A 23,716-nucleotide genomic window follows, 5' to 3' on the forward strand; every position below is an offset into this window, starting at 1 on the left:
GTGAGACTAAAATCTCAAATTCTAGATATGAATTTTTTTACGATGAATCAAATAATTATATCGTAAAGACTTTTTGAAGATAAATCGTTTAAAGAGCGATAAAAAGACAAATGAAAGTAAATTCAAAAAGTTATATATGAATTAGGACCAAATATGATCGCACAGCCATTGCTTCGCCTCAAACACAGCCTTTAAGATCAATTCATCATTTTATTTATGATTTAATTTTAAATATCATTTTTTTAGATTAAATACTTATTTACAACTCTGTTTTTTCATGGCTTTTGTTATTTATTATAATAATAATGAAATACAAGAAAACTTACAAGAAAATTCCCAGAAAAAAAAAAGTTAAAAAAATATATATATATCCAATCAAAAATATATGTGTGTGCTGTACATTCATTGCTCTTTACTTTCTCGGTATTGAAACCACTTTGAAGGCAAATTATTTACCGTAACATCTTGGGCAATTTCTGTAGGCAAATTATTAATAAACTCTTGTTGCTGGTGTTGCTGTAGCTGTGGAGTACTATACAAATTTTGCTGTTGTTGCATCGCAGCAAGATTTTGCTGTTCTTGTAGCCAAAGTTGGTACTGAGAATATGGAGAGGATTGATAATATTCCCATTCATTTTGAACGACTGACTGGATTAACTTTAAAAAAGAAAGAAAGTCCAAAATCAGTTTCATAATTTTCAGCGATCAACTGCGCCACGGTGAGTGGTTAAGATAAATATTACTACATATTGAGGGGTGATCACCATTGGAGTGATCTGCACACAAAAAAATAAAACAACAAAGAAACCAACGTTTTATAAAACTTAAAAAGAACAGAAAAACGTATGTCAATTAATGAATAACTTTGTACCTTTTGTTGTTCCTGCCATTCTTCATCATCACTAATATCCATAACATTTTCTAATTCACTTCGTTTTTTTTGAAAGGCCTTGAATCTTTCTTCTTTAAACAATTTCTCCATTACATTTTGTTTGAATTCCTAAGAAAAGCAACTTGAAATGATCAATAGAAAATTATGAAACATTATATGGAAATATAAGAATTGAACCTGCATCCACATATCAGCATTGAATTTCATAATTGGTTGGTGGTGAGCACGTCTCGGAGGGGGAGAATGATGACGTCTGCTGTAAAGTGAACTATTTTTACCGTTATCAACATTATCAGATAAACTCTTAGAACGACGGCGATAAGAATTTGTTTTTCGAGAATGGAAATATTCCGAATTTAAAGGTACTTTATTTTCCATTTAATCGTTTTTAGTTTTTATAGGAGGAAGAATATAGAACATAGAATATAGAAGCAAGACAACTTTTATACATCAGAAATCAGATGATTCTATACATCATATGATCTATGTCGTCAAATGATTTCATATTGTGCAACATTCATTTTTATTTGAAATAAAAAAAAAACTAAAACATGTTATTTGATCATTTTATATCGCAGCAAAAAATCCAAGCTTCTCTATGCGTTCTTTTCGCGCTCGTTTCAGATTAATATCATTTTCTTCTCGTTGGAGCATTTCATCCAAACTTTGTATCAAGCTTTGACCTAGTGATCGTCCTGTCTAATAAAATTTAGAAATATTTTATAGGGTTGCAATGTTCTTATCAAGAAAATGATTTACACGCACGATTCTTTACCATCGGAAGAGCAGACATAACTAGATCAAATTTAACAGCAAAGAAATTAAATAGATAAAAGTAAATTTAAAATACCTGCACCATGTCATTTAACAAACTTGGATTTATGCTTCCACCACCACTCTTTTGAAGTCCACAAACTTTACCATCCTTATTTACTGTCACAAGCAGTTTAGCTTCTGTCGTAAGTTCTTCTAATGGCGTAGCATCCACAATATGACGTGACCCGATCTAAAAAAAAAGAAATTTCTTAGTAAATGAAAATAAAAATTTTTTTTACAAGTGTATCTAACCTTGTTCAAAGTGATAGCAACAGGAACCTTGTCCCAACCTTCAATTCTCTCCCATTCTTCTTCATCATCTGATATATCAAATTCTATTTCACCGTCACCACGATCCTGTATAATTGTCTTCGGTATTTTCGTATTATAAAGAGCAGCTCGTGTAGCCATAAATATTGTATCTAATATATTTCCAGCATAGTCTAAAACCTAAAGTGAATTGAAAAAATATTTAATGTTGAGAAATAAATATGATGTGTAAACTATGTGAACTTACTATGGCATCAATGTAAACAATCCAACATTGCTGTCCGGGAATGATACAGAGTTTTTCAAGATTTAAACCACCTTGCGGGCCATTCAACACGCGATCCAACATCTGTGTGAGCTCATTATTGAAATCGTCAGCTCCTCTACCTGCAAATTGTTGGGAAGCGATTGGAGAACTGCAAGACTTAAAATGATGCAAAGGAAAGAATGATTCATGAATAACTTTTAGCAATGAATTCAATTTACCATTCAACATTACAGACAACCCTTCCCCGTTTAGCTTTTATTGCAGCAACATCTTCGTCAGCACCATCTAATTCTACTGCACCAAGCTCGACTTTAATACCAACTAATACGTCAGTTCCTTCTCCCAGTCTACAACGAGCACTTCCACTGGCCTGTGTGATAAGACCGGTTTCCAATATTATTTGACGATAATCAAGACGTCCTCTACCATCCGCGCGGATATTAGAATCGACGCCTCGAAGAATGTAGTCATTTTCCGAAGGTGAAATCAATGCTGGTGGCATTAAAAAAAGTTTTGGGATTGTAGTTGATGTACTGAATATTGATGCTATGTAAATCTTCACTATATACACAAACATGTTGTGTTCACTAACTAACCTTTTAAGTTAATAACAGCTATCGCGAAACATTTTCAGATGATATTTCGATATTTTTTGCAGAACACTATATCCTTTCTCGTGTAAATATTAGAATAACTTATATTATCCTATATATGCAGGAACGAGTGTTACCATATCATATATATAATAAACTTCAAATTAAGACTTTTCAAAAATAACTTATATTTCGCTCATAACAGATAATTTCACTAAAAAAAAATGCGAGGTATTCAAATTCTTCACTTTAATGATGTTTATCACCTTCTACCGCGGAAACAGGAGCCTGTTGGAGGAGCAGCACGGTTTGCTACCGTTTTAAAAGAATTTCGTGCAAAATATGGGCCTGATTCTTCATGTGTATTTTTCAGTGGTGATCTTTTTAATCCTTCTGTTGAGAGTAGTGTCAGTAAAGGCAGACATATGGTATCGTATCGTATCAAATCTTTCATAAGTATGTTACGTGTATCTTATGATATAAACGTATTATGTTAACGCTTTTTATGATTTTTTACTTTTTCGTTCATGTGATCAAAGATTCCAGTGATGAATAATTTTGGTGTGGACGTTGCCTGCATGGGTAATCATGATTTTGATTACGGAGAACCAAACCTTAAAGCATTAGTTGGAGAGACCAATTTCCCTTGGTTATTATCAAACGTTATTGATTCTGAAAGTGGAAATCCGGTTGCGAACGGAAAAAAGTTCCATATTCTGGAGAAGAATGATCTTAAACTCGGAATTATCGGTTTGGTTGAAAAGTAAGTTTTAAACGAAACTTACATATTTGTTTTCATTATGAGTATTTTGTAAAAAAAACACCTATTCCATTATTTTATAGAGATTGGTTGGAAACTATTCCTGGGTATGTCACATGCAATTTGTTGTTGATATCTTTATTTGAATTCTGTTAGATAATAACAAATTATTATAAAAACTAGTCTTCCACCAGCATTACAGTATAAAGATTATATAGCTGTTGGAAAGGAACTTGCCGCACAATTACGTGACCCTAAAGGGCCTTATGCAGTAGATCTTGTTATAGCCTTAACGCATTGTCGTTTGCCAAATGACATTTTATTAGCAAGAGAAACTCAAGATGAAATCGATTTGATTCTTGGAGGGTAAAATATTTCTCATTTAAATATAATTATTTATCCAATAATAACATGACATTATATGTGTAATAGACACGATCACTTTTATTACATCGGGAAAGGTTGTGAAATTATCAATGGTTGGATAAGAGAAGAAGTAAGTGGAAGCGGTGAAGATAATGGAGTGCGCGTTGTTAAGAGCGGAACAGATTTTCGAGAATTAAGTATTGTAGAATGTGAAGTTGAAGAAATTGACAACGAAGAAGGAGGAACTATCAAAATAATTAAAAAAGTGGCAGGTTAGCGTAACATTAGCTTTTTAATCTATTCGAGAATTTATCCGCTTAAATTTATATTATGTATATTACATATTAACGCGCACAGTTACGCGCCAAGAAGTTACGTCATCAATTGCCGAGGATTCTCATTTTATAGAATTAACTAATTCCGCTACCTCTGATATTAAGTCGAAATTGTCCAGGTACGATTTTCGATTATAATTTTCGTCAATATGTAATTTGTAATTTTTAAACAAATTTATACTAAATACATTAATTTTATTACTTAGACCTATAGCTTATACATTAACACAATGGGTATTACAATAATTATCTTCGACATAACGTAAATTAATTTAATCTATGAAAAATTAAATGATTATGTCATCGATTTGTAGGACTGCCGATCAACAGAGCTTCGAACTCGAGAAACTGCATTTGGAAACTTTGTAGCTGATATAATGTTATACGCATATCAACCATGCATTCATAATATAGACTGTTCGATATTATGTGGAGGTACTATACGTTCAGATTCAGTTTATGGACCGGGAAAAATTACTTTGGGAGATTTGCTTGAGATATTTCCTTTCGAAGACACGGTAGTTGTTATTCGAATTACTGGGCAACAATTGTGGGATGGTTTGGAAAGTGCTGTTTCAAAGGTACCTAAACAAGAAGGGAGATTTCCAGTAGTGAGTGGTTTGAAAATAGAATATAATCCAAATGCTGAACCGGAACATCGACTAAGAAATGTTTGGTTGACAGAGAAAAGTCCACATACAACGGGAGAAAGTGTAGTTGAATCTGATTATGACAAACCTAATATTATAGAAAAATTAGATTTACACAAAATTTACACAGTTAGTACTCGCAATTATATGGCGTCTGGCTACGATGGTTATACTGCCTTCGCTCAACCTAATACACAGTACCTAGTTGATGAAGAAAATGGTATTATTCTTTCAACCTTAATCCGTCGATATTTTCTTGGTCTTTATTATGTTAATGCCATTAAATTCAATATGAGCTGTGAGTCTAGGACTAAGGAAGCAGTTTCAAAAGCAGCAGATACCTGGAAAAAACTGGCAGAAAAAGGCCGTGATAAAACAGCTCAGAAACACATTTCTGGTCATACTATTCAAAATGCATTAAAGCTTTCTCTAGGTGAAAATATAAAAAGACAGAATGAGGAATCATCTAATAACGATGATATAATTGATGATGAAATAGATTCAAAAAATACAGAATTCATAAAAGATTGGGTCACTGTCGCTCCGATTATTGGAGATAGAATTGTCACTGTGGATTCCTAAAACAGATAAAATTGACAATATCCGGGGTCAACTGGTTAATTTATTAGCCTTTACGTGATTAATGGATTATACAAGTATAAAGTATATTTTAAATTTTGTAATAAAATTAAACAAAGTATAAAATAAATAATTTATATACATACAATCTAAATAAATTAAATTCTACATTGAAAGATACAAGAGTTTATGTCCTAAACAACATTACAATACACTAAAAGACGTTGAGAAATTTCAACAATTTTGGTCAAATAATTTATTTGTTGTCCCAGTTCATAAATTCCAATTAATTTATTCCTTTGTTTTAACATAACAATTCGCGAAAAATATGGCATTTGATTATCTATTGTCTGAGGATAAGTTACTAGAGACTCTGAAACGATTTTTATTTCACGCTTTAGATTCATAATGATTACCTCCAATCCAATTGCTCTCCAAAGTCGAGAAGTTGCCGTAACACTCCTAACAATTTCTATTGGTTCAAGGTATTCAAATATAGATGATAACAACTCGAAAGGAAAAATTTGTTCTCGGTGTTCTTGCTGCAGCTGATCCGCTTGAATTTGCTGTTGTATATTCTCGACCGAATATTCGGTTAATACGGATTTTCTCAAACGTGTCTCTACTTTCATGGCCTTAAGAATGAGTTTTTCCGCGTTATCTTCAACTTGTAAACGATGCTCACGCAAATAAGTTAACAAATCTCTATATCCATAAAAGCTGGGACCACGTCCAAAAAAGACAGGATGTATTGCAAGTGTCTCTGGAATTATGTGAGCGATACATGGCCAAATTTCATTACGTGACATTCTTTGATACCGAAAAAAGAATTCAAAAAATGGTTGGTTATTATGTTTAGAGATACATAAATCGAAAAGAAATAAAGTACCTAAGATTAATTGAAGTGGCGAGAGAAAGGTTTTCATCTACGACAAAATGATACGGAGAATTAGAGAAATTACAATCATTTTGAATTTGCCGAACTAATTCAACTGGCCCTGGGCAAATAATGATAAAAAATGCCTCTTGTCTAAGGAGAAAGCGATTAAGCTAAAATTTGAATTGAGGTAATTTAATTATCTGATAAACTAATACGATTAAATAAAAGAATTGGATTGAAACATACTGGGATTTCCTCTTGGGGTATTTCCGTAACAGTTCTAGTTCTATCAAAAGGATCGCAAAAAGAAGTTGGACAGTCATCTTTCAACCCATGGAAGTTTAAAATTAACAAAAGTTGGGGGCAAACAGGACACCATGTGGCCTTTTTTTATATACAGCAAAGATTAAGTGTCAATTTACAAAAAAAAATTGGGCAAGAAATTATGATAAAACGGTGAATTTTCACCTTCAATGTAATAAAAATCAAAACAAAGCGCTTAGCGAGTTCGTCAACGTTAACAGTATGCCCATCAATGTTCACGACAGTTTCAGGAAAGAAAGTCGTGTCCATTTAATTTTCAAACAAAAATAAATAAAAATAAATAAAGGTGAAAAAAAATTAATTTACTTTCGAAAAAATAATGTGCGAATTTAATCAGATGATTGATCGCACCCAATTTTCACACGAGCAAATACCCCTGGCTTTCGATCTTATCGGAAAATTTTGTTACGTAGATGCCATGTAATAGAAATATTAATAATATATATTAATTAATACAGCAAAGAGATTTCCTAATGTCTTCCACATAGAAAAAGATGCAAATGAGGAAAGTATATCATTTCAAATAATTTAAAATGAAATAATTAAGTTAGTATTATTAATATTTAATTTGGTAATTAATTATCATTATAAATTTTTATTTTTATTAAAGGGTATCAGTTAGAAACCTAACAATTATCATTATAAATTTTGGATAATTCTAAATCTCGTCCTCGCTTTTTTTCCAAAAAAGAATACTTTTTCGATCATTTAATTTTGGTCAGAATTAAATACATCACGTGATTTAACGAAAAAATTCTGAAAAAATGTTTGTCAAATAAGTTAAAAATGACATGGCTGTTCCTTATTGGCTGGAATAAGAAATGGTGCTCATAGAAGGTAGAAGTAAGGATCTGTTCTTTTAATGGATGAAGAGTTACAATTAGGGTCTTTTTCTTTTGATATATAAGACTGTAATATTGTTTCATAAAATAAAATAAGTTAAAATAACATTCAAACCCATTTTTGATGTTTTAAGTAAACTTGCAGAGTAGGCAAAAATATACATATTTTTTTAAAAATTTTATATATTAAGGTTTATTTTATAAATTATTAGTAATTTAAAATTTATAATATTTAAAAAAATTTTTTCTATGATTCTATTACAGTTATTAGGAGAGTTACATATATTACGTAATATTCAGTTTAATATAAACTTACTCTTGACGATGTCGCATGTAATTAAATTGATAGAATGTACATTCTCAATCTTTGGATGATTCTCATATATAATTTTTGTGCATTATGAACATTGGCCATATTATTGGAAACTACAGCATATATTCGATCTTTTCCAATACCTTCTATAACCTTTTCAATTACCATAACTAAATATTCTGCAGTATGCGAATTTTCAGACAAATCAGAAAGTTGATAAAGATATTCTTTATGCGATGGAGTCATTACAATGAAGTTCCAAATTGAACGATGTGTATTAGACGTCCAACCATCAAAGGGGGTCGTCTAAAGCCGTGTTCAATCATGTGACTTGACATTTTATAAATAAGCCATTTTTTTATGAACTAAGACTAATGTAAGTATGAAGGTTATAAAATAAGTGTATTTTGGCCTGCTTTACAAGTTTACTTAATGAAAAAAAGCTGGTTTTAAACACTGTTTTTGACTTTACATATGAACGAATAATCTTTGCCAATTATATCCAAAAATGGATGACGAAAATAAAAAATTCAAATAAGTCAAAAACGGTGTTCAAAACCCCATGTTACGCACTAAGTAAATTTGCACAGCAGGCTAAAATACATATATTATATGTAACTTGAAAGTTTTATGTATTGGCGAAAAAGTTTTATTTGTAAAAAATAAATTTTTTACAAGTCACGTGATCGAACACAGTTTTGGACGTCCCCCATCAAAGGCTAAATTATAAATTAATCTTATATAATAAGTAAGATTAAATAAAAATCACGTATAATAGCCTATTTAATTTAATAAACCTAACATTAAATTCATTTTCTTTTCAAGCTCAGAATTAACTTTGAAGTTCACTTGAACTAATTCACGTTCAAGTAGTTGATTTACTAATACTTCCCTTGTTAATGTATTGTACCTGGCATTAAGCTCTTTTATAAAATTGATGAAAAAGGGATGTTCTACTATTCTAAACGCAATTCTGCACGCAATAAAAAATTTAACCAATGCACGATTAATTCGTGTACATCTTTGTTTGTTAAGCTCTGTTAAATCATGGTAATCATCCATATTACTTTGACCTTCAGAGTATTTTCCTTTTTTGGATGACTTGGACTTATCTTGCCATTCCATTACTTTAGTCATATACCTTCTAACAACTACTGCTGGCGCATCTGGACAATGGTTTGAAAGATGCTCTTCAAGCTTTGAAACTTTACTGTGTGACCATATATTTTTACAGTACTTGCAAGAGGTGGCAAATTTGCCAGAACTAACAGCTTCTCCTTTATTAATATCTTCCCAAATGCTATTAGGTGGCCGACCTTCTCTATTTTTCTTTTTAATGGGTGAATCTTCTGTGATCAGTCATTTGAAACAGTTTATTATTAATTTTATTATTAAGAAAATGGAAGAAAGTAAAAGAAACTTCAGTTTAGTATTAAAGGAGATGACGGAATTGGGTTTATTAAATACATATTACGCATTTTCCTTTAATGAATATAAGCTTCTTAAAAAAAACTGCAAAAATGTGTAATATTATAATATTAATATGGGAGTTAGAAATGAAAATTCTAACACTAGATAAAGCTTAAAAGAACTAAGACGATGTTAAAATATTGAAGTTTAATCTTTTATCTGTAGATAAGGATGGAGTTAATTAACTATGGTTAATTAACTGCAGTTAATTAACGGTTAATTTGGTTAATTATAATTAAGTAAATTTGGTTAATTAACAGTTAATTTGGTTAATTATAAATTAGCCAATTAAAAGAAGTGATTACAGTCACGTGACCGATTTTGATTTTTATCAATCTTTTTTTCAATAATTTTTTTTATTTTTCAATTTAACAATGACTAAAAAAAGGTGCTGTTTGGAAACATTGGACTATTATTACGCAAAACCAAACAGAAAGTAATAAAAATAACTTCCATTCTACGTACTGTACAATGTAATTATTGTTCTAAAGTTTTGAATAGAGCTGTCCCTACACGAATGTAAAATCATCTTGATAAAGAATGTCTAGGAGCACCAGATAATGCAAAGTCTAAAAAAAATATTAATTCACAAGGTTCCACAACTAGCACTATTTACATTCCAACTATTACTCCAAATACTACTTATACAAATATACCTGTAAAATGAATTAAAATAACTAAAACATCTAAGATTAAGAATTTTGTTGATCGTATAAGTGAAGAAGAACAAGACGACCTTGAAATTCAACTAGCACAAGCATTATTTTCAGCTGGAGTACCATTTGCCTTTGTTGAAAATCTGCTTGTCATTCAATTTTTTAAATGTCTTCGGCTATCCTTCAAGTTGCCAAATAGGAGAAAACTTGCTGGAGATTTATTAAATGATATTTACGATGAAGTAAAATTACAAACTGATGAACAAATTTCCAAAGCAAAGACTCTTTGTATGGTTTCTGATGGTTGGTTTAATATTAATTGAGAATCAGTACAAAATTTTATCATTTGTACTTTTAAACCAGTTTTTTTTAATGCTACATTTTCAGGTGAAGAATTCCATACAGAAGAATGGATTTCAAATGAAATTATTCAACAAATGGAAGCTATTGGTGTTCAAAAATTTTCAGCTGTTATTACGGATACAGCTAGTGTAATAAAATCAGCATGGAAATGAATTGAGAAAAAATATTCCAATGTTGTTTGTCTTGGGTGTAACTCTCATGTTATTAATCTTTTAATTGAGGATGTTTTAAAGATTGATGAAATTAAAACTATAGTTGAAAATTCTAAAATGATAGTAAATTATTTTAAGTCTTATGTACAATCAGCAGCAAAATTAAACGTATTCAAGGTGAAAATTATAATAAAGAGATTGCGTTGATTTTACCAGTACTTACATGATGGGGATCACATCTTAGCTGCTTTCAGTCACTTCAAAAATCAAAAACTGCTCTTGAACAAACATTAATGGATCCTGATATCCGTAAAAAAATAAATAATACAGTAAGAAATTTTGTATTATCAGAAAATTTTTGGAATATGTTGGACACAAATCATACAATTATAAAATTTTTAGAGCCAATGGTTATAGCGTTAAAATTGTTTGAATCAGACACATCTACTTTTTCAACTGTTTATTTTCACTTCAAAAAATTAATGCATCAAGTTAGTGAAATCTCTTGTAATTTTTCTAACAATATTCAACAACTTGTTCAAAAATGGTGGAATTATACATACCATCCTGTTATGATGGCTGCTTATATGTTAGATTCATGTTTTTTAGAAAAAAGCAAAAATACTGATATAGAGACAATGGGATATAGAGAATTCACAGAATTCACAAGTAAAAGGTTCGGTCAAGAGGAATCTGTAATTATATTTACAGAATTAGTAAAATTTCGTCAAAAAAATTCACCATATGATAATAAAACGATTTGGTTATCATTAACTAACCTTAATCTGTCTGTATGGTGGCAATCTTGGCCAAATAGTAGCCTTCAACAACTAGCTATTAAGATTCTTTCAATTCCAACGTCATTCGCCGTCGCTGAAAGAAATTTTTCTACATTTGGGTTTATTCATAATAAAATCTGTAATTGATTGCAAAATGAATGTATTAAGAAGTTGATTTATATTTACAGAAATCTTCAGTTGTACGAAAAGGAGTTAAAAAAAAAATTAATACATAATCAGCGTAATGATAATAACAATAATGATATAAATAATAATAATAATAATACTGGTAACGATAACAATAATGATGATGATGATAGAATATTCAGGTTAGAATTAAATATTACGGATTTAGCAACTGAATAATAAATAAATTTTGATAAATATAAAATAAAAATATAAGTTTAATTAAATAAATTATAAAAATTATAAAAATTTGTTATAATAGATCAGAAATTATAATTGGGTTAATTAACGGTTAATTAACGGTTAATTAACCCAAATTATAATTAACCGTTAATTTATCATCCCTATCTGTAGATTATTTGATCATCTAAATTATATTATTAATTGGTATAACTTGGCGTAACTATATGTAAATCTTATGATCAACTATGCCAAAATTATGGAGAAACCTATTATAGAGGTTTCAGCATATTTCAGCAATTTCGCAATTTTGACATATAAGAGGTTTCACCTTTCGGCATTAGACCAAACAGGTTTCAGCAAGCAACCTTACTTTAAGTACTAAATAAAACTTAAAAATTCCATTTTTTGCAAATATCTCATGATCTACCAGTCCAATTTGAGCAATCTTTTTTTTATTTTGAAGAGCTTAATGAAAGCTATCAAACAAAAAAATGGCTCAAAGCTGATCACTATATTATAAGATAATTGTAAAATATCTCTCTGATACTATACAATTCTATGAAATTTTTTAAGAGAGATACTATACATAAGAGGATATTATGGTTCATGATATATGGTAGATGTTAAGTAATTTATTATATTTTTTATATAACTGTAATTATAAATAGTATTTTTTAATGAAATATATTTTTTTTGCACTTGTGATATATCACATCTTTTCTTTTTAATAATAAATTACACATAAAACTATTAATTATGATTTCTTAAATATTTCTATTGAATAATATATTTTTTTTTTCACAGAATATTAAAAAAACTTTCAAATAATAAAAAAGAAAGCTACTGCTTATATATAAAGTAGAAAAACTAATATATATGCTTTTAAAACTATTTAGCTTATCTAAGGTTGCTTGCCGAACCCTAGGGGTTTAGGCAAGATGGCGTTTCGCCAAAAAGCGAAATTCTGCCGAAACTATATTAAAGTTATATTAAAAAACTGGTGAAACTTTAGAGAAAGGCGAAACTGCTGAAACTTATTATAAATGCTGAAACTGCCGAAACTCTGCCGAAACTATAATAAATCTATAGTAAAATTTTGACGAAACTAATCGTAGGATTTTGAAGAGGTTTAGACAAGCAACCTTAAGCTTATCTAACTTAAAAAACTGATGAGAAAACTAATGGGAAGACTAATAGAGAGTTTGCGAAAGAAAAAAATATTTCTTCATATTAGAAAATCTAGGACAAGTTCTTCCTTCTAAATTGGATTATGTAAATTTAAGTTTCATCATTAAAGATAGTTATTTTAGAGTATTTTTATCTATTATTATAAATAAATTAAATTTATATCATATAACCTTATAATACAATATGATTTAATTTGTAAAATGTAATTTTATATTTCAAGCTGTAGTAACTTGTAAAATTTTGTAAAATATCCTAATTTTGTTAATTCTGAAAATTAATCTATATGCTTATCTACAATATGTCGCATTTCTCTTTTTTAATAATTTTTATATATTAATTATATTAATCATTTTAATTATATAATTTTATTAACACAGGTCGAAAAGTGAAAAATCAGGCACCAATCGGTCACCAATCAGGTAGCTGATTGGTGACTGATTGGTGCCTGATAGTTTTATTTTCCAAATACGTCATAATCAGGCAGTTTGCTAACTTTTGATCCAGTGATCAGAAAAAGATGAAATATAGCTCATTGGAATCGTCTCAACAAGACGAATCTAATGGTAGTAAAATCGCATCTCTAGGATTAATAGTTAATAAAAAATTAAATAAAATATAAATGATACATTTTCATTTTTATATTTTACTTAATTTCTCATCAAGTATTAATCCTAGAAATGCGATTTTACTACCATTAGATTCGTCTTGTTGAGACGATTCCAATGAGCTATATTTCATCTTTTTCTGATCACTGGATCAAAAGTTAGCAAACTGCCTGATTGGTGACGGTATTTGGCGAAAATGCCAATCAGGCACCAATCGGTCACCAATCAGGTACCTGATTGGTGACCGATTGGTGACTGATTGATGCCTGATTTTTCACTTTTCGACCTGTGTAAGATTTCTTATTTTTTAAAAATTTCTAATATAAGATTTTATGCATTTTATACTATGTATTATAAGAAATTTTATATTATGTGTATTTTTAACTGCTTTAAAGTTTTTTTAATATATTAAAAAGGATTTAGAATATTATTTTGACTTTTCTATGTAATATATTATAGAAGTGTAACATAATGTAGGTGCAATAAAAAATAAAACTTTTATTTTGAAATTCAAAAATTTATAAAATTTTTATTTTTTATAAAAATATTTTTTGTATTATAATTTTAAAATAAATTTGTTAAAATTTATATAAAAGTTTATTTAAATATATATCTAAAATTATAACTTTAACTAAATAGTAAGTAATGCAAATAAATAATCAGTTCAGTACCATTTTTTTTAAATAATAAAAATTTTTCTTTTTTATTTTTAATTATTTTTCTTTAAGCTTTCTTTTATTTTTTATAATATCTTAGTTTATATACTCTTTCTTTTTAATATTAGTAATTTTTTAATTTTTGAGTCTGTACAAAAATTTTTAATGTAAAAGCAGGATGATGAAATAGTTGGACTGAAAATGTAATAGAACAGGAATTAAAAAACAGAATATCTTAGAGAGAAAGAAATCTTAAATAACAACATTATGAAAATTATTATATGGCTTGAAAAATTTTAAATATAATTTTTAAACATAAAAAGAGCTTTTGACAAACGACTTATTACTAAGGATTTCGTTATATTTTTTCAACAAACTTCATACTAACAGATTAATGTTTTTTAAGATATTTAAAGATATTATCAAAAAACATGCAATAGCTTTACAACATAATTTTAAGTACCTAAAAACTACCTTTAGGATACTTTTATTAGTCTATTAAAGTGCTACGAATATAACTTTTCAAACCTTCTTCTTTGCCCATTGTTTAATTCTTACTGCCAGCCTTTTCTATTCATCAATCATATGACTTCTGATTATGATGTTCTCTAAAGATTTTTGAATTAGAATATGTCTAAAATTAAATATGTTTTTAGACATTTTTCGCAAATTCTGAACTAACTGAACAAAAAAATTCTTAATACGAGAGTAACTACACTTTAGATTTAACTCCAAAATGGACAATTTCTTTTAGATAATTAATGGTTCTATTCTTTATTTGATATTGTGAAAATAATTGATATTGATTTCTTTTTAAACAATACTTGATAAAGGCTCACTTTCAATTGTTCTTACACATTTCAAAAGAAGAAGAATAAAAATAAAATTTTATTTTGTAGAACTGATTTGTATTTAATTTTTTACTGTTTCTTGTTATTTTTTTCTTTTATTTGTTTTTTTTATTTTTCTCTTCTATTATTTTCAATTTTTTCTATAGGATATAGAGTTATTTATTTATTTGATAGATGTTTTAAGAATTTGAATAGATGGCCACCTACTATATTTGTGTATTTTATCTAATGGTCAGTCTTTTATCCTATTTACTTCTTAAAAATTTTCACAAATATGGGTCTATTAATTCTAATACCTTGATGAATTTAGAGGAAGTAATTAAAGTCTGAAGAGTACTTCAACCTGGTCTTTTTTCTATTAATTTAATTAAGTCCTATAAAGTAGATACAGATCTCTTTTGAAGTTTACTTAGATTTGAATTGGTAGTAGATTTAATAAAGTGTTTTTTGTTAATTTTTTTACTAATTTACTTTGTAAGAAAAATAATTTTTTTATCTATGATGCAGTAGATCCTGTAGATTCTATTTAAGGTTGCTTGTCTAAACCTCTTCAAAATCCTACGATTAGTTTCGTCAAAATTTTACTATAGATTTATTATAGTTTCGGCAGAATTTCGGCAGTTTCAGCATTTATAATAAGTTTCGGCAGTTTCGCCTTTCTCCAAAGTTTCGCCAGTTTTTTAATATAACTTTAATATAGTTTCGGCAGAATTTCGCTTTTCGGTGAAACGCCATCTTGCCTAAACCTCTAGGTTTCGGCAAGCAACCTTAATTCTATTACGTAGAAAAAGAGATGTTTGCTAAGAAAGATTATTTCATACATGTTTAATCTCTAAGTGTAATTTCCATCTAACAGTATATATATAGGGTATTTTCTATAATATGACGAGTGATTTGTTAGTTAATAATGTTAGATTTTTTAATATATAATATTTTGTATTTATGTATTTCTATATTTAATAAGGACGAAATAAATATATACAGGGGGTGAGGTACGTAGATACGTCGCCATCATAGTGGAATTAGACGGAGTAAAGTTTTGATTTGCGTACAATTTTAGAATTTTTCATCTATAGTTAGGTCATCAAGATTGCGTATTTTTTATCAAAATTTTTATATGTAAAAAATTAGTTTGCGTATTTTTGGCCTAAATTTGACTAATCTTATATATATAATATATTTACTGTATGTACTAACCGCATTGTAATATTTAGTATTAATTGAAAGAAATTTCTAAGGGTTAAAAAGTGAAATTTTAGAAAAATATTATTAAAAAAATGGTAAATTCTATTTTTTCACATTAGTATTTGGTTTTATAAATAATATAGAAGCCATGATAAAATAATTAATAACTTATTGTCTGAAATTTTATTTGCGTATTTTTGCAGGATTTTCAATATCAGGTGTCAATTATGCGTACTACTCATATAAAAAGTCTCTGCGTACAGCTCATAGTAAAAAAATTTTTCGCCACCTGGCCACCCTATATATATATTTTACGTTAAACATTTATCTTTTAATAAATTAGTGAATATACTGCGGTTAAAAAAAAAAAAAGTAAGTAATGCAAATTCATAATTTTATATATTATATAATTAAATATTTTATAAATTATCTCTTAAATAGTAAAACATTGTAAGTAAATTTGCTTGCAATTTTATTAAAAATTCAGTTCTCATCTATATAATAATTAATTATATATTATAAGATTGAAGATTAACTATTAGTTAAAAGTTGTATTTTTTAGATAACAAAAAATTTTAAAAAATTTTGCATTTAACTTTAATGATCTTTGATTGTGATTACTAGTGTTCTTCACAAATCGAATCAAATCAAGTTTCAAATCAATTTTTTATATAATAAAATTTGTCCTATGCTAATTTTTATAATACTTTAACTATATTATTTATGTAATACAAGTCTATGCAAGTTATTTTGAGTCGCATATGCAGAACACTAATTACTGGTTACATTAAAATTTAATAGAATATGTAAAATTTACTATAGGAAATAATATTTATTATTATAGATTTTGATATTTAGAAGTACTAGTATTTTAACTTTACATAAAATCCTAAAAAATAAATTATTTTTATAAATTTATAAAAGATATATAAAGCTAAATTTTATCATCTCTATTTTATTTATTAAAGTATGAAGTTTATAAGAAAAAAAAAATATATTAAAAATATTTTGTAATAAAATAGAATATTATGGTAAAGAAAATTAATTTATTATATAAAAATTCTGATGTTATTTTTTCATAGTTAATTTATGTCTAATTTAATGATCATCTATATATCAAACTAATACAATTAATGTTAAAAATGTAGATTAATATAACTGCAAAATTATAGAATATTGACAAACTTTGTATTTAAATATAATTTTTATTTAAAAAATTGCAGACAAATTTGCTTGCAAAACCATTTAAAGAATACTTAATTAATTATTATTAATAGTAGATATTTTATATAGATTTTTTTTATATTTTATATTTTATATATAAGGATTTTGAACATCTCTCATATAACTTAAAGGTAATGTACAGTAAAATGCATTTTTAGCAATAATTCAGTCAATATTGATGCTAAAAATGCTCTTATTGAGATGAATCCAATAAGCTTAAATTTGTTAAATTCTAATTACTGAATTACTTAAAAGCAGAGGTATGTATGATAAGAAAATTTGAAAATACTCTAAAATATATAATTCTGGCCAAAATTAACATATAAACTCTATGCAAACTCTAATGTAAGTTGTATAAAAGGTATTCAGAGTTCTTATATATATAGTAATAAATTATTTATTATATAATGCAAGCTATAGTATCTTTATATATAATATTTTCTTTTTTTTTTAATTTTACTATTTAAACATTCTAATTTTATTTAATTTACATATGTAAATAATTTTTTGAATATACCTTTATTTTTTTTTTTTTTTAATGATTTATATATGCTTTATTGATATTAAGTTTATATATCATACAAACAAATTATCATGAGCTATATCCACCCAGAAGGATGCAATCATCAAAATGCCAATACAAATAAAAATAAAAGTAAATAAATAAAAATTAGTAATACTATATTTATCTATAAAAAGTTATTATTATCTTTTTTTTTTTTTTTTTTTCTTCATTCCCATTCCTTTTCCATTCAGAATTTAAATTCAGAATAATGATAGTTATGTTGTTATTAGATCTGCTATAACATTATCAATAATATTTTTTGTCTTCTTATAAGCCCAACTATACCACCAGTTGTTATTAATCAGTAAGCACATCTGATCATAAGCTTTTTTCCCCATTCTATAATATTTTGATAAAATAAAATTTTCATTCATTGAGTTTTCAGATTGTACTGATTCCAACTCAAAAATATCATCCAATACTACAGTCTGATCTTTCTGTGAAATTTGTAAATCATTCTTTTTTGAAGAATGTTTATCCTGTTTTGACTGTTTTTCATGCTGGTGACAGGATTTTAAATAACGATCCATAGATTCAGATTTATTTAGTTTGTCTTTTCTTTCAATATTTCTATCCTTTTCCCATGCAATAGTAGCATTACATCTTGGCAGCCAGATTAGCTCTTTAAAGTGAATAATAAAAGAATCCAGAAGTGAGGCCAGAAATAAAATGTTCTTTGACTCTGAAAATCCAAATAATTGTTTTGATACTTTGGAAAAATTATTGTTAACTTTAGCTTCCAGGGCTAGTAAACAAAAGTCAATAAATTTGTTGTTGTCATATTGTGATCCTAGTATCTGTTTTAGTTTCTCCCTTATGGCTTTAGGTGTATTTTTTTCCATATTACTCCATTTTTGAATTATATGAATCACATCATCTTGCATTCTGTTTTTAATTATAGGCCATAGATCCTTATTGGCATCACATTCAATAAAATGATATATGTCTTCTTCTTTGTTATCATTACACCTGGGACAAACAAAATCTTTGTATATATCTGAGTGGTACCTATAGGAAGAAGTTTAGCAAATAGTTTAATAATAAATATTAAATGCTAATGTTTTTTAACTGAAATACAATTAAATCCTTTATATCTATGAATTAAGTTCCAAGTTATGTTCCAGGCAATTGGTGTTTCGTATCCATGGTTTTTAGCATGACCATTCTGCATGCCGCTCTAGTATTCGTGGGTTTTGATAAATTTTCTTAAGTTGTATTCAATTGGAATCTGCTTAAAAATTGGAAAAAATCTGACTGCCCTATTGCTATAGTTAAACCTATTGTTAAAGTAACATCTGCTGTTACTTGTATTCTTAGCTAAACCATCTACCATTTCATTCATAATATCTCCACTATGTCCTTTAACTTTCACTAATATTAGATCCATCTTTTTTTCTTGTAAAAGAATATCTATCTTGAGTAATATTAAAGAATTAGACTGCTTCAATAATTTTCTGCCCGATTTGTTATGTTGGTTGTTTATCATGTGTATGGCGCTTTGACTATCTGTGTATATCTTGATTTTTGCATTTATAGGACCTCATGAGTAATGCTAGAAATATATGCCACTAATTCTGCACGCTGTATGAAGCGCCATAGCGTATATCGTTTTCGCCGACAAAGTGCGTTCCTTATTAACACAAAACGCCGCACCTATGTCTGCGTACACTAAATTGGGATCTTGTTTACCCATTGTTGTAGGGGTGCTTGGCCTGAACGAACCATCTGTATAATATTCTACCATTGTTCTCTATGCCAGTATATTTCTAATATCCATTAGTTGCGTTTTCAAGTTATCATCATCTATCCATCTGTGAATCCATATGTCTAGGACCATCGGTAGGCTAATTATGGGATTTGAAGCTGATGTTGGCAACCTGTCATCAGGTATTGAGACGTTAAATTGATGGGTTGATGACAGCCATTCCGCCCAGGAAACTAGCGCAGCGTCTTAGATTGTTTTATCTAATATTGCCACTTTACAGCAGTAAGCTGGTATGGATCGTCCCATGTCCTACCAGCCAATTGTTCCATTATCATTATATCCTGGACGATAATTCACTATAATCCCCTGTTCATGACGGCGTATCTTATTAATTTTGCCTAATGACCATACGTCTGAATCAGCCAGGGGTTCCCGAATAAAAATAACTTGTTTGTGACGCGCGTCTGGTATAATATCCATTAAAAAGGCCTAATGATCAACTTCGGCTATTTCCATATCATCAATTTTTATCATATTATCTATTCTGGATGTGCACAAATGGGCCACATCACGATACCATCTAGCTACCCTTTCTTGTACCAGAATGCTAACCTACGGCATTGCCTTCGCATAGCATATATACCTCTAATAAATAATTGATCAATATAGAATATCGGATAATGTGAGCTTTGGTTAATTCAGAATATATATTTTGTAAGCTGATACTGTTTAAAGAACTTTAATAATGGCTCTTTTCCTCATGTAACACTCCAGGTTGATCTATCAATCAGGTCCATTGCCATTGCTATATCGAGAGCTTTAGCTATTACTAATGCATTAAATGAGACGTTTTTCCTAGTTTGAGGTTTTATCCAAGGCATTACGTGAAGATCACAGTCAAAGATCAGATCTGTGATGAGCGATTTAAGCTACGCGTCTCTGAGTCTGATATGTGTAGATATCGCTGCATGTAAATCACTATTCAGTCTAATCGTCAAGTCCGTTATAGTATTGATACAAAATATTTTCCATGGATGGTCCATGCCGAGACACCCCTCATGAAATATTAGTGATGAAGGTGTGTTCTTAGGTAATTTCAACCAGTTTTTAACTAACTTCATTACAAAAAGGAACAATACGCGATTCCTCTTTAGCTCTGTCAATGTCATGATTTGAGCTATATACATCAATCTGGGTATTAATACTTTATTGATTAGGTAAATACATTGACCAGCTGGAACGAATTTCCTACAGACTGTATCGCAAAAATTTTTTATTGTCGCGGATAGGTGTTGCATCCATCTTTTCCTATTCGGTTTGTTAAAGAACCAGACCCCAAGATACCTTATTTCATTGTCTGTGGCTTGAACTATGGAACGATCCTGACCTAATTCAATAGTTTGTTCTTATCGTTCTACTGTTGGATTGATGATTATCATTTCCGACTTCTTAGTGTTGATGTCGATATCATTAATCAAGTAGAATTCATTTGCTATATCTACTATCTTTTGCATCCTAAATTTTGAGGATTCTAGAAATACCGTATCATCTATATATGCGCATACAGGAACTTAAAGTCTGTATTACGTCCATGTTTTAGGATCATTAATATCATTCGGCCAGTTAACTTTCATTTCATATATGCTATCTTTGGTTTGTTGTATTCTTACTAAAAGCGGATCATAGAAAATCCTCCATAGTAGTGGAGAGAGTGCATCGCCCTGATCAATTCCGTCGTATCCAGTGAACCCATCACTTAAACCATACGCAGTGGCTACTCTAAGGGATCTGTGTTTGAAAAGGGCTATAATCCATTCAACCAACGATGCCGGAATGTCAATACAAAGCATGGTTTATTTTAAAACATCTAACCCAACTGAGTCAAACGCCTTTTTCATGTCCTGTGTGAGGACCCATAGTTCCTTTTTATTTTCCCTAGCATCCTCGATAAAATTGTTAACTAGGTGTATTGGTTCGTTTGTGCATTCTTTCGGTAAACCGCAACAGTTGTAACCCTGAAGTACATTATATCGTTTTATTACATAACTCAACCTGTTCGTGATCATCTTTGTAAAAGTTTTTTGAAAACAATCTAACAATGCAATAGGTCGAATATTCAAAATGTTGTATTTAAAGTTGATGGACTTAGGTATGGGGAGAATGATCGATGTTTTCCATGTCATGAGTACAAGTTTAGTTTGTAGCGTCAAGTTTCCGAATTTGACCAAAAGGAGGACTAATTCCTCGGGTAATTGTGCAATAATTTTATAATTAATACCAGACAACCCTGCAGCCAACTTTTTATTTAGTTCTCTAACTGTCTTGTTCCATTTTTCTTTAGTGATCTTCTCTATTGTAGATTCTATTATTTCTTTGAATTTACCTGTGAGTTCGTAAATTTGTTGCCAAAGCGGTGTCATTGTTTCCAGTAGAGTGTTTCTTTTCCTAAACATTCTCGCGAAATCATTGTCCACTGCTTTCTTAACTTCACCCAGTTCTGTAGCCAGTCTCTTAGTCGAAATTCCTGGTTCCTCATTTACTAGCACCTTATCTATAATTATATTATTGTGAGTGTTTCTATCTAATAAGTTTGACAGCCATGTTGTTTGATCTTCTTGTGTAATTTCTACTCGTTTGTCTAAATATACACTTTATTAGATTTTACATATTTCCAGATATAGTATTAATTAATTTACTAAAATTTGCAAAATATTTAATTAATTATTTAAGAATAATAAAAATTATAATTCTAATTTAAAAATCTTAAAAAGAAATTAATTAGATTCAAAATTAATCAATTGGATTATTAAAAAGGATGTCTATAAGAAAAAAAATTTAATAACAATTAATATTAGGCAATAATTTTCCTTTTTCCCTTTTCCTTTTTTCTTTGCTATGCAAATTTACATCTGGATTAATTTTATATTAAATGAATAGGTGTTTTGGTTGGATTTAATTTTAGATATTTTATGTGCAATTTTTATTAATAAAAGTATTGATATAAGTTCTTCATATTTAACAAATTAAAAAAAAATTAAAAACTAGTTTTAAAAAAAAACTAATTATAAAAATTAATAAGAGTATCTAAACTGTTCTTCATTTTATACCAATAACCAATTTATTCACTTTATTAAGTATTTGAAGTTTTGAACAACCTACTTCCTATGGTTGACAATTTACATATAAAAAATAATGCTTACAATTAACTACTTTATCCACCTTTATACAGAAGAAAACAAATTAATATTACATTTAGTTATATGTAAGGGAACTGAATAAGGATTCACTTTAATAGAGCAGGAAATCACAGAAAAGATCATGAAACACATTAAGAAACATTTGAAACATGCTACTACCTTTTTACAAACTTGAGAAAAAATCATTTTTGAATACAAAGATGCCACTCTACCTAAACTAAAAAAATGTAATTATGTTAAATTAACACAAGGCCTTATTTCTAACACTATTTTGTCCAAAATAAAACAATATACTTCAGGCAAATCCTTTAAAGATATTGCTGGGAAGATAGTTCACTTATTTCACAATGTATTTTGCAAATACATTTGAAAATCATGCTGTGAAAAAATGATACATGCTAAACAAGAAGCTGGCATCACTAAATCTATTAAAATGACATCAACTCCTACTTCTTCCACATACACAGATGGGTTAAATAGATATATGTTGCTCCAGTCAACCATCAACTGACACGAAACCATAATTAACTGCATGACCAGATGCAAGAATCACCTAACTGACTAATCACCAATGGATGCAAGCAACCATGGAAATCAAGAAAATCTTTTGCTTAATTGCAGTGCAGTGGGTCTTGTAATCTACCAGGCATAGATATCAGGGCAATTTGCTAAAATGGTGCATTTCAAACCTACGTGATTAGCCAATATGATCATCCAACAGTGCACATGTAGGGTTCCAATAAGGAATGACGAATGGTTTACAAATTAACAATATTAGTTTAGTTTTATAGTTTTTTACTTTTGTATAATCACTAGCATTATTCTAATAAATTTGTAAATGTACTGCGGTTAGCAAAAAAAAA

General features: G+C 28.7%; 5 protein-coding genes across 6 annotated transcripts; 2 read left to right on the forward strand and 3 right to left on the reverse strand.

Moving 5' to 3' along the window:
- Window positions 1–138: 138 nt before the first annotated feature.
- On the reverse strand, window positions 139–1,305 carry OCT59_011132 (uncharacterized protein). Its single transcript, XM_025314430.2, has 3 exons — window positions 1,070–1,305; window positions 872–1,000; window positions 139–657 (listed from the first exon to the last, which is right to left on the reverse strand). The coding sequence occupies exons 1-3, from the start codon at window positions 1,268–1,270 to the stop codon at window positions 403–405; spliced, it is 585 nt and encodes a 194-aa protein (XP_025185017.1). The 5' UTR covers window positions 1,271–1,305; the 3' UTR covers window positions 139–402.
- Window positions 1,306–1,337: 32 nt separating this feature from the next.
- OCT59_011133 (uncharacterized protein) lies at window positions 1,338–2,781 on the reverse strand. Of its 2 annotated transcripts, XM_025314431.2 has the most exons (5): window positions 2,465–2,780; window positions 2,226–2,394; window positions 1,961–2,158; window positions 1,743–1,898; window positions 1,338–1,591 (listed from the first exon to the last, which is right to left on the reverse strand). In XM_025314431.2, exons 1-5 carry the CDS (start codon window positions 2,746–2,748, stop codon window positions 1,460–1,462), a joined length of 939 nt encoding a protein of 312 aa, XP_025185018.1. In that variant the 5' UTR covers window positions 2,749–2,780; the 3' UTR covers window positions 1,338–1,459. The 2 variants fall into 2 exon arrangements, with proteins under 2 accessions (XP_025185018.1, XP_066000948.1); XM_066136314.1 differs by having other exon boundaries at window positions 1,338–1,898; window positions 2,465–2,781.
- A 282-nt stretch (window positions 2,782–3,063) lies between these two features.
- Window positions 3,064–5,682, forward strand: OCT59_011134 (uncharacterized protein; the record flags this gene model as incomplete). The annotated part of the gene is made up of 8 exons (XM_025310183.2): window positions 3,064–3,267; window positions 3,379–3,602; window positions 3,683–3,706; window positions 3,783–3,965; window positions 4,032–4,237; window positions 4,323–4,419; window positions 4,507–4,534; window positions 4,615–5,682. 8 exons carry the CDS (start codon window positions 3,064–3,066, stop codon window positions 5,530–5,532), a joined length of 1,884 nt encoding a protein of 627 aa, XP_025185019.1. The 3' UTR covers window positions 5,533–5,682.
- Window positions 5,683–5,723: 41 nt separating this feature from the next.
- Window positions 5,724–6,982, reverse strand: OCT59_011135 (uncharacterized protein; the record flags this gene model as incomplete). Its single annotated transcript, XM_066136315.1, has 5 exons — window positions 5,724–5,879; window positions 5,946–6,339; window positions 6,419–6,579; window positions 6,656–6,793; window positions 6,878–6,982. The coding sequence occupies 5 exons, from the start codon at window positions 6,980–6,982 to the stop codon at window positions 5,724–5,726; spliced, it is 954 nt and encodes a 317-aa protein (XP_066000949.1).
- A 2,750-nt stretch (window positions 6,983–9,732) lies between these two features.
- On the forward strand, window positions 9,733–10,529 carry OCT59_011136 (uncharacterized protein; the record flags this gene model as incomplete). Its single annotated transcript, XM_066136316.1, has 3 exons — window positions 9,733–9,746; window positions 10,076–10,317; window positions 10,402–10,529. 3 exons carry the CDS (start codon window positions 9,733–9,735, stop codon window positions 10,527–10,529), a joined length of 384 nt encoding a protein of 127 aa, XP_066000950.1.
- Between the last annotated feature and the right edge of the window lie 13,187 nt (window positions 10,530–23,716).

This window comes from Rhizophagus irregularis, chromosome 19, assembly GCF_026210795.1.
Source record: "Rhizophagus irregularis chromosome 19, complete sequence".
NCBI classification, from domain to species: domain Eukaryota; kingdom Fungi; phylum Glomeromycota; class Glomeromycetes; order Glomerales; family Glomeraceae; genus Rhizophagus; species Rhizophagus irregularis.